At 39.4% G+C, this 10,585-nt stretch overlaps 1 protein-coding gene across 2 annotated transcripts in view; it reads right to left on the bottom strand.

The window, feature by feature from the left end:
* Positions 1-9,597, bottom strand: part of pcdh11 (protocadherin 11) — a 126,000-nt gene extending 116,403 nt beyond the window's left edge. For both annotated transcript variants that reach the window (XM_075481530.1, XM_075481531.1), the window contains exons 1-2: positions 8,853-9,597; positions 2,778-3,358 (exon numbers count right to left, since the gene is read on the bottom strand). In XM_075481530.1, the coding sequence (XP_075337645.1) occupies positions 2,778-3,317 (540 nt within the window). In that variant the 5' untranslated portion in view covers positions 3,318-3,358; positions 8,853-9,597. The remainder of the gene's footprint in view (positions 1-2,777; positions 3,359-8,852) is intronic.
* Between the last annotated feature and the right edge of the window lie 988 nt (positions 9,598-10,585).

A 10,585-nucleotide genomic window follows, 5' to 3' on the forward strand; every position in this document is an offset into this window, starting at 1 on the left:
GTGGACTTGTCAAATCTGTCTCACACCATGATCTCAGATGCAGTAACCTTACGGTGTTTGTTAGGTTTAGGGTTTCCTCCAGAGTGCTTGCATCTCTTTAATCATACTTTATTTGTATGAGCTCGTTTCATCTCCAATACACAAAGCATAAAGTGTAGTCTAGACTGTAACTGAAGAATTAATCATATCATTTTACAATTCTGAATTTAAGACTAACTCTATTAGGTAACAGAAAATATTGCACTGCAGTGTGAAAGAGCATCAATTAGATGATGAAAAAGCTTTTCCTAGTCTTGCATGAGGCATCTATTAGCATAATACAATTCATCCCTTTGCACTTGCTTTAATCTACTACAGTATGCTCAGTACATGTAACCTGTAGCTGGAAATTGGACACGGAGTATATGCTGTGTCTGCAGTCTCTACAGCATGGTTTTTACCTTATTACTGTACATGGTGAAAACTCACTTTTTCTTCAAACCTTCTCCTCATAATAAAATGAAGCGTATGGAAATATGAATGGTTGATATGGAATATGTTTGGCTTTGCAGCATATTCCACTTTATGAAAAAGTAGGTTGTATATACAATGCCTAGTCTATATTCCTTTACTGATATACAGGGCAGCCATACACAACTAAAGTGCTATAGTAGGTTATTAGGCCAAGCTAATGCAGAGGGTGAATCATAGCACACATAATCCCCTAAACTGGCAAAGAAAAATAATGTAAGCAGTCACTAATTAAAAACAGTAAATGAATCAGACTTTATATAGACAGGTGGCATGCTGCAGGCCAAGCAGTGAGGCAGAGCCTAATCAATTACATATGTGTTGAATATTCTACTTGCACCGAAGACAGTCATCTTTTGAATTATTTAAGAAATAGACAATTCGGTTCATACTTTACATTCAATTTTTTTTTCTTATTGTATTACTAAGACATAATGGCTTTTTCTGTCTACCAAATATAGGGCTGTGGGATTGTTCTTTGCTTTTATCCCCAAAAGCCATTTAAAGTTATTTATTTTATTAAATCTTTAGAGCAGACAGATAACTGAAACACTGCTTTCCAGTAACACAAGGCTTCAGACTCTTATCTATCACGACCAATTTCTGTAACCCATTCACTATTTAATTAATCTGAACGGAATGGCTTTAAGTATAGACGTAGACATTGCAGACAATCTACCTGACACATTATCAACTTCAGTCTTGCTGCAGATCTTTAAGAATCTTCAAATGAAATGCCATTTTTAAATATTTAGATTTACAGGTCGGCAAATAAAGTAAGTAAAAAGGGGTACACACAGCGGTCCTAAAATATCGACGATGACAACCCAATGAACGAATGAGACAAATATATATTATCTACCACTGAATAAAACCTTCTAATAGCAATTTAAGCCAACCTTAATTTGACAGAGTAATAGGAGTCAGGTCTCCCAATAAATGGACTTAAAAATAGGTGCGAGTAAGTACCCTATTTATTCGAAGGACAGGGATCTATCAAAGTGTAAATGTCCCAATATGTTTGTGGAAGTGTATCATGACACCATTAAAGACGATTTTTTTTGGCTGTCGGGAAAATAATCATTTGTCTCCATTAATGACAGAATGAGGCATCCTCCCTGCAGTCAACATAGAAAGACCACTCTAAAAGCAAGACATGTAATAGTCTGCTATGTAACAAAGGAACCTAGGAGCAACTAAAAGCCTCTCTTACACTGGCTAATGTTAATGTTCAGGAGCCAAACATTTATTGCAGGGCTGCCAGACAAAAGCCAGCTGTCTCCAATAAGAACATTGCTACCTGTCTGCAGTGTACAATATGTCAGGCTAGAAGGTTGTTGGAGAGATTTTTGGAAATGGATGACAGAGAAACATTTTTTTTTTCATTTATATGATGTGTGTTATGGCTTGCGAGAGGAAAACATTGCATTCCACTGCATTCCAAATAACCACACCCCACCTGTGAAACATGGTGGCATTAGTATCATCGTTTGGGCCTAGCTGTTTTTTTCTAGGCCAGCACAGCTAGCCATCGTTGATAGAATATTGAATTCTGAAGGCGAGATATCTGTAAGAAGAGAATTTCTAGAAAAAAGTGGCAAAAATAAGCAGAACAACCCCAAGCATGTAAGCTGTTTTTTTTTTGCCAGAAGAACTATTGAAGAGGAATATGTGATTTTGGTTTCGTCAAAGTACTTAACTGGATTTTGATGTCGGGGGGACCTGATGCAAACAGATCGTGAAATAAAATCCACCAACATCCACCTGCACAAGGAGGCCATACGAGACACGAGAGGGAGATGGCCACATGCATGTGCCATTAACATTGGATGTTTATTCTTAATAGATAATTGATGAAGAATGCTATTTATATTAAAGCTCTCTAAGTGGGATCTCTATATCCTTTGTAAGAGTTTGTATGAAAACCTGATGACACATACTCAGAAACAGTTAGAATCCTAGTGTTTGAATCAAAACCAAATAATCAAATTTACAGAAACAGGTTTGAAACACTAAAAACAGTTTTTTGTCTGAATTTAGAAAATGTCAGTTTCCCCTATCAGAAATGTATTGATTATCCAACACAAGGGGATGAGTTTATATACACAAATAGGATTACTTTTTGAATTGACAACACTATTAACAACACAGCAACGGCAGCATTAGTTTGAGAAATGGAAATCAATTAAAGGCTTCACAAAATAAGCATTTGTCCTTTTTTTTCTTTTCTTTTTACATATTGGAGATGAAACAGAATGAATCTTTACCTTGACGAGCTCGTAATGTTGGATCCCATTGATCCCTACATCAGGGTCAAACGCTGATGGCACTGGGTACCGGGTGTTGATGGCCGTGTTCTCTGGGATAGAGATGTTTATAACAGTGGACTGGAAAAGGGGTGCGTTGTCATTCACATCCTCAATCAGGAAACGGATCTTGACCAATCTGAAGATCTCATCGGGAAGCACCGCCACCTCGATCTCATAATAGCAGCGTTTCTCAGTGAAGACCCCTGAGCACAGCTTCTCCCGGTCGATTCTGTGATTGGTGGTAAAGATCTCCCCTGTGTTGGCCTCAACCCTCACCAAAGGCACATCACCTGTCTTATACACAGGCTTGAACTGCAGCGGGGAGGATAGCCTGATGTTCGGGTCAAGGTTAAGGTCCAGGTCCCTGCGCAGATTCCCAATACGGACATTCTCTGGCTGCTCCTCCTTCACTATGTAGTCCCTCTCCTGGGCCTTGCATATTAAGACTACACAGGCGAGCAAGACCACCAGCGCTTGCGACTGACTTGCTAAGTCCATACTCAAGATCAGATGGGAGCTTCACTTCTACTGCAGCAATTCTGCAAGAAGAAGGAGACGACAGAAAGAAAAGAAAAGAAAAGAGAATGACAGAACACACAATGTCAATGCAGAAAATAACAAAGCATTCAAGCTCTGCTGTAATTAGTACATTTAGCTCAAATGGAGAGATTTGAACTTGACCTCTCCATCTTGACTTGTTATAAGTCAACATCTTTCCCATGTCTTTGAGACCAAATTAATGACGGTTTCATACAATTAACCTTTGACGACATCCATAGAGCAAGGACACACATAAAGGTTAGTAGGTCACACATTCCATCATTCCATTTAATTGCTGTAATGAACTGTTTTATATTTTTATTGGGAAGTATGAATGCTGTTAAGTTCACTGTTGCATCGTATGCTTATTCACAAACTACCATAGATGAAACAGAGACACAAAGAAAAAAACGCCGCAATAAGTGAATCAGTCTTGAGTCAAAATGGTGCGGTAGTCTCTCTAACCCTATATCCAGATTTCAGCTAATTTGGAGGAAGCAAAGCTGATCCTTAACTGTTGGTGCTTTCATGCAAGAACACACACACTCGCAGTTGTGCTGCTTGACAGCAGCTATTAATGGAGAGCCTCATTTGCTCTGTTTGCTCTGAATGTAAACAATTGAGCTCACAAATATTTCATGAACGCCCATGTGTGCAAACTAGAACAGTATGATAAGAGCACTGTTGAGAATAGCAGCAGTGGAAGGAGACAACAGTGTGAGATTCTTTATTGTGTGAGCCACCATCAGTCAAATTAGGGACGTCTAATTGTGACTCCCCTATATAACGACAGATGCTTTTCTCTCTTCCATCAAATGTAAAAATACCCAGTTGGCTGTTTGTATGTAAAGATAAAACCTGAAGATGAGTCTTCCATGACTGATCATTATTCATTCAAATGTTTTCTGATGGGGAGATCCAGTTTATTTCAAGCTGTTGTTCTTCAAAATTTCTGACTGTTTCATATGTGTAAATGCTTGCCACAGGGCAGGTTTACAAACTGCCAAAACCAAAGTAGGTCATTGGAACACAATGAAGGAGTCATGCTCTGCAATAACTTCACTCATAGTAGATGCGATAAAAAAAAAAGAGACACAGACATTGACTGCTTTCTCCCCTTTAATTGGTAGGTTATTGGAGTTACTTTGTGTGGTTTGCCAACTGACATTTTGACTTATTCATTCATCTAACCCATTATCAGACATGTTTAACAAATTTATTCCTTAATTTCCACCACAATCACACAGGTCAGACAGGTTTGGCCACACAGGCATTAATGAGCTTTTGGCAGCTGAACGAATGTAATTATAAAATTGCATTTGTGTCCAGTGAAACAGTATATCACGAGTCAAATATCGTTGGGGTGTTTTAAATCGCATCAGGATAAAGCCACCAATGCACAGGTACATGCATATTTACTTGACATAATAACAGTGGCTATATGAATTTCAGCACAATTGACTTCACAGCTAATTTCATTACTCATTTCACACTGTGTTTTATAGTCTAACAACCCCCTTCAGAGCTTATTAGCTGCATATGACTTTCCTCAAGATATTGGTTTGTATTAATAAGGCAGCTGCCTTGAAATCAAACATCCGTTTCTGTCAAAGAACGGTAAAGTGTGTGTGACAGCCTTCTTGGAAACGATTTACAGCTGGTGCTGTAACATGCATACATATCTGCAGTAACAAGGGATCACAAGTTGCTCCTTGGGAATCGTAATATTTCTTACTTTTTGAAATTTCTAGCCATTTACACAAGTCAAACAGTATCCTAAAAAGGTATGACTGCCTAAACTGCACGACAGGGGTCCTCCAAATTGGCAAGGCAACAGCATTCATAGCAATTGAAGTTTTCGGCTGGCTGACAAAGGGGAATTGATTAAAAATAAAAATTTCATTAGGCTGGTTTTGAATCTGCAACAATTGCAAGGCATTCATGAAACATGCAAAGACAGACTTCACACGTCTCATAAAGCAGTCACATGAGACTCATTATAGAACTGTTGGACAAAAAAAAGCATGGCCAGCACTGATCAGTTTGGGAATTTTTTCATTCCACAAATGCAGCACAGATAGTGTTAAGCTTTCACGTCAAAATATTGATCATACATATCCCATTAGTAACAGTGACACAATTTAATTTGAAGCGTGCGTCTTTCTGAGAGTGAGCAGCCAATGCTATCCTGTGCTGATCGCCAAGCAGTCCAAGGCTGAGCTCTCACAACGCATAATGAAGTTTAAATTACATCCTTAAATGGGATGTGATTCGCTCAAGTGAAAACACAGAAAAGATCAAAGGATGATCTAGATTTTCTTCTCTCTTGTAAGTGACAATAATGTTCTGCAGGATGAAGGGGTGTAGTGTGGAGGTTTTTTTCACACAGGGAACATGCAGGAGTACAAATGTAGTGAAAAAAAGACAACCTTGCAGTTACAATGTGATATCGGGGAACTAAATTGAACTGTTTTGTCAGATATGCATAGACAGGTCATGTATGTAGTTAGTTTTTGTCCAGTACTTAAACTTAAATGCTTAAGTTAGATATATAACAAGTGAGGGGTACTTCTTGCTCTTGAATATATTGTGGTCAAAACACATTCACTCCCTGTATTCTTTTATCTTGATGGAGGTTCTTTACTCTGTGCCATGATTTTCCAACATTTGCACTTATTTTCGCTTGCCACAATTCTATACAAACCCGTCCATGAGGGATAAACTAGGTGAGGGAGGGAATTGTGCTGCGGGGAAAAAAGTAACAGGGGGAGGATTCTAGTTGTCACTCAGTGTCTCCTTTGCTTACATTTCACTAGTCTCCTGAAATGCTATTTTGAGCCCCAAAACAGCAGGTTGAATCTAGTAGGCAAACTCAAACCTCCCTCTTGGGAGACATAGTGATAAGGAGCTGGCCATCCTTAGATCACTTTCCATGACAGTGTGATGGACGGGTCTTCCTGGTGTTTGCATCTGCTGAAAGTAGCAGTGACATACAGCAACAATCCCCCTCTACCTTTACCCCTAAAGACGGGCTAACTAGAAACTGTCATTTTGGTATTTTTGAGGCTAAAGCTCAAGAAACTTGGAGTCCTTCAAATGTTTTTACTGTTGTATCTAATAACATTGTCTGTGGATCCAAGGAGATGTCCAACGAGAGGGCAGCAGTTGATGCATTACTTTTCATTGTCTTGTCTCACTCCTTTTTTTAACAGCTTTAAGGATCATGACAGTCTGACAAACCCAGTTTATGTCATGATCAGACAGTTCTTTTTCAGTTCACAAAACAGTTCTCTCCTGCGGTGGAGGAATAAAAGTTCATTTCTTTTGGAAATCTTCAACAGAAACTCTAGGACCAGAGTCAATCTGCAATGTGTAATATCGATGGCCACACTGACGTTGTTTATAATAAAGTGGGGAAAAAAAGCAAACTTAATGATGTTCAAATAACATCCTATTATTTGCGGTGCAACACTTCTCTCTACTCTAACAATACTGTTTAGCTAAAAAAGCAGGTGTCTGTTCACACATAAATCGGCTTCATAATTCTTTGATCAAATTGGATTGTGAAGAGTTACACTACTTGGGTAATTAAATGGCCGCTGCACAATATTGTACAATATTTTTACCCTCCTCCATTAACAAAACGACAAGCTAATCTTCAGTGTGGAAATATGAACCTCAAGAGGGCAGTCCACACCTGCAAATGTCATCCAACAGCTAAACGTATGTATAAACACTTCGTCATAGCGTCACATCATCTTACTGAGTACTGTATAGCGTACTTTTGAGTCAAGTATTCTTCATGAAAATGTGACAAAATCCTAAATCACGGACTAATTGCTAGAGAAATTATGCAAAAATACAAAAAAAAAAAAAATTCAAGAATTTAAAATACGTACAATAAAATCAACAGTAGGAGGATCTGAAACAATTTGAACCATAATAAAATACTAAACCAGAAATGTCTGTTTTGATGACATTGGTAAAACAGTAACCCAATCTATTAGAGTCTCTTTATATAATTCACAGTACTCATATTCAAAGGGGAAATTGTGCTGCCACTTGTAGACATCGTAGGTTCTTAGATCAGTTCAAGAGGACAAGCTTTGGGTGGGTGGTTGCATTCGCTGTATTGTCTTTTAATGGGAAAATAGAAGGAGTCAGTGGGCAAAATATGGTGAATATCAGAAATCTATTCAGAACATCTTAAACGGTCTCAAACTATGTATCAACTTTTAAATGAGTTTTAGTGACTGTGAATGGGACTACAGTGAAACTATAAGATACTCTGGAAGATAAAAACTAGCAGCAAAGCAGAAAGATAACGTCTTTGAAACTTGAGAAGCATCCCTAAGACCTCAAGTAGGTTCTCTCTGGACTCTTCAAACATAAATTGCAAATATTTTTGCCCTGGAAGTCAATGACCCCCAAAGTCACCTCCCAGCCATCAGTCGGATTGATTCGAGGTGTGCCAACTCATAATTAGATACATGTTTGACCACAATAGGCTATGTTACTCTACTGCGGACTATGGTTATTTTTTTCTGTACCTATTGGGTTAATTTAAAATGTGGATGTGAATGAGCAAATGGTTTTTATTGCGTTTGGCAAATCAACAAAACCTCAGCTTCCACAGTCAGCTTTCAAATATTCGGCTCACCTTTGGGAAGTTCACATTATTGTTTGATTTTATGCTCCGGCATATGCTGAGTTCGACAGGCTTTGCAAACAAGCCAAATGGTAATATAGAGCGTATTGAGCGGGTATGTTGGTAATAGAGAAAAAAAAAAGAAAAAAACTCAACCAACTGTGGCGTTGATCATCAACCCTGCTGGCATTTACACGGACTATTTGAACGACTCTTCTTATCAGCAATCTAGTCTGTGTATGTGAAGCTACATATTTTTTTTCCCAGAGTCGGGGTACCGCCAGAGTTACAGCCGCTGATGTCTGTGACAGGTGAAAACGCTCGAGCAAGGATGCGCTATCGGCGCGCGCCCACGCAAGCTGCTGAAAAACCGGTCTCAAAAGTCCCCGCAGTTTGATGCTCTCATAAAGATGGCCTGTCTATGAAACCATCAGTGGAATGAAAAAAAAACAAATAACCCCCAAACTCGTAACCAAACATTTACGCGAAAATCACTCTCATAATGCGACAACTCAGCTTCATTTTACGACGCGCTGTTTAAAGTCTATTTAGATCCGGTTAGCAGCTCCAGGAAAATCCACGGAACATTTGACTGACCCACTGTCGCAGCAGAATGATTCATTTTACCTTCTAGTCTACCTTGACATGTTTACCCATTGTATGTTGTTGTCTGTGATTGTAAATAGAAAACAGGTCCACGTCGATACTGGGACATTGAATTGAGCTTACGGAACACATAAGCTATAAAGCTTAATGAGACAGAACGGCCGTGTGCATGGCCAGAGAACGCAAAAGTAATACAGATAAGGCAATCAGATAAGTCATAATAAAAAGAAAAAGCTCACCTTCTCTGCTTGGATATGGTGAAAAATCAACCGTCAGTAACGTCGCGAAGAGACATCACTGATTTACAAAAAAGAAGTGCCATGAATTAATCTGAAGTGGGGAATTTGGGGAGAGAGGATCCTCATCAGAATCGGCAGCAAAAAAAAGGCAAATGAAGTAGAATAACAGTGTTACCTACTACAAAACTTATCCATTAGCTAAAAATACAAAATAAAAATGTAAATGTGGTCCTCGCGTACAAAAGAAAAAGGAAAGGCAAGCACAGCGATCAAGTTTGTGTGAAAAGGACGCTGTAATTCCTCTTCGACTGTCTTAGGCTCGCAATCCCAAAGGCGGAGAAACGCCGTGATCCAAGGTTGTTTTACGTAAACTTTGTGTCCCTTGCCTATATTTGCTTCACAATTTTACCAGCTGAAAATCGCTGGATTGACACTCGCACGTGCGTCAAACGCCTCTTGGCCAGGGCGCAAAACTTCAATCCAAGAGGGGAGGGGGGGTTAAAAAAAAAAAAAAAAGAAAAAAAGCAAGACTTCTGATGAATAACAAAAAGCTTGAACCTAAGTTATCTTAAAAACCACTTGTTTTGACTGATTTAAGGTAGTGCACGCTCCCAAAACTCTTAAATGAGGGAGGCAGGGAGCGCATCTTCCCCCGGCGGAGTTGGATCAAAGTGTGCCTCAGTGCAGCATCACTTACAGGAGCCGGGATAGGCGGTTCACCGTATCTGTCTGCTAAGCTGTAGATGTCTCAGTAGTATTGTATGAACTCAGTTCCTCAATACTGCCCACCTCTCTTCCTCTCGCTCTCCCTCCGTCTGACATCATGGCGGAAGGAGGAGCCAGTCAGAGATTTAAGAGCTTCGGCCCTCTTAAAGCCGCACTGCGTTGGAGAGATGCTTGCACAGAGATGTACAGTAGGTAGGCTATATGTCGGGCTGTATGAGGACCACAGATGCCTCTGCTGTTTGCAGTAGCTACCTTACTCCAGATATCTGCCTGAAAGCAAGAGGGGGGCACTGTTCTCTTTTGTATCGAGCTTCGTTTCAGCTTCTTATTTCCAGTGAGGTTCTAACTGTAACTTTGGGGTTTCCTAATAATGCAAAGGTTCCAACACTCTCCAGGCATCCCTCACTGTCAACATGTAATGACGATGCGTCTCAGGAATGGGATAAGAAATAATCCTGATGAGGAGTTTGTTCACATTTTCTATAAATTCTGTTTCCAGGAACATCTCTGGGTGAAAACACACCTTGTATTCTTTGTTAAAATAATGCTGTTCATATGTATCAGGTATCAGCAGAGCCTTTGTTTAACCTTCTGAGGTGAAACATCAGCAAGTTTTGCTTGGGCTGTAGAAGCAGCTGTCAGATACACATCAATACAACAGATTGCTTTAAAAATCACTGATCACTCACTGCCCATGCATATCCACCTCCAAAGAGGCACTTTTACACAGTCACAAAGGGTTATAGTCTCAAGTCATCATCACTATCATCACATTGTCCCTTAGTTGTTCCACCCTATAAATGAAAAAACTGTAACTTTTAACTTTGACCACGTATTATCCCTTGCAAAGTTCCATAGAAAAGCTTTGTTCGCCTGTTTGCTATTTTCTTTCTCATGTCTTACCACACATCAAGTGACATCACCGGGTTAGCTTGAGTGACTACTTAGAGTTTACCTGGTTATGTTTAGAATTAATGGAAAATCTACTGCACAGTTTTTTCCTGTGA

Source organism: Odontesthes bonariensis, chromosome 13 (assembly GCF_027942865.1).
Source record: "Odontesthes bonariensis isolate fOdoBon6 chromosome 13, fOdoBon6.hap1, whole genome shotgun sequence".
Classification (NCBI taxonomy): Eukaryota; Metazoa; Chordata; class Actinopteri; order Atheriniformes; family Atherinopsidae; genus Odontesthes; species Odontesthes bonariensis.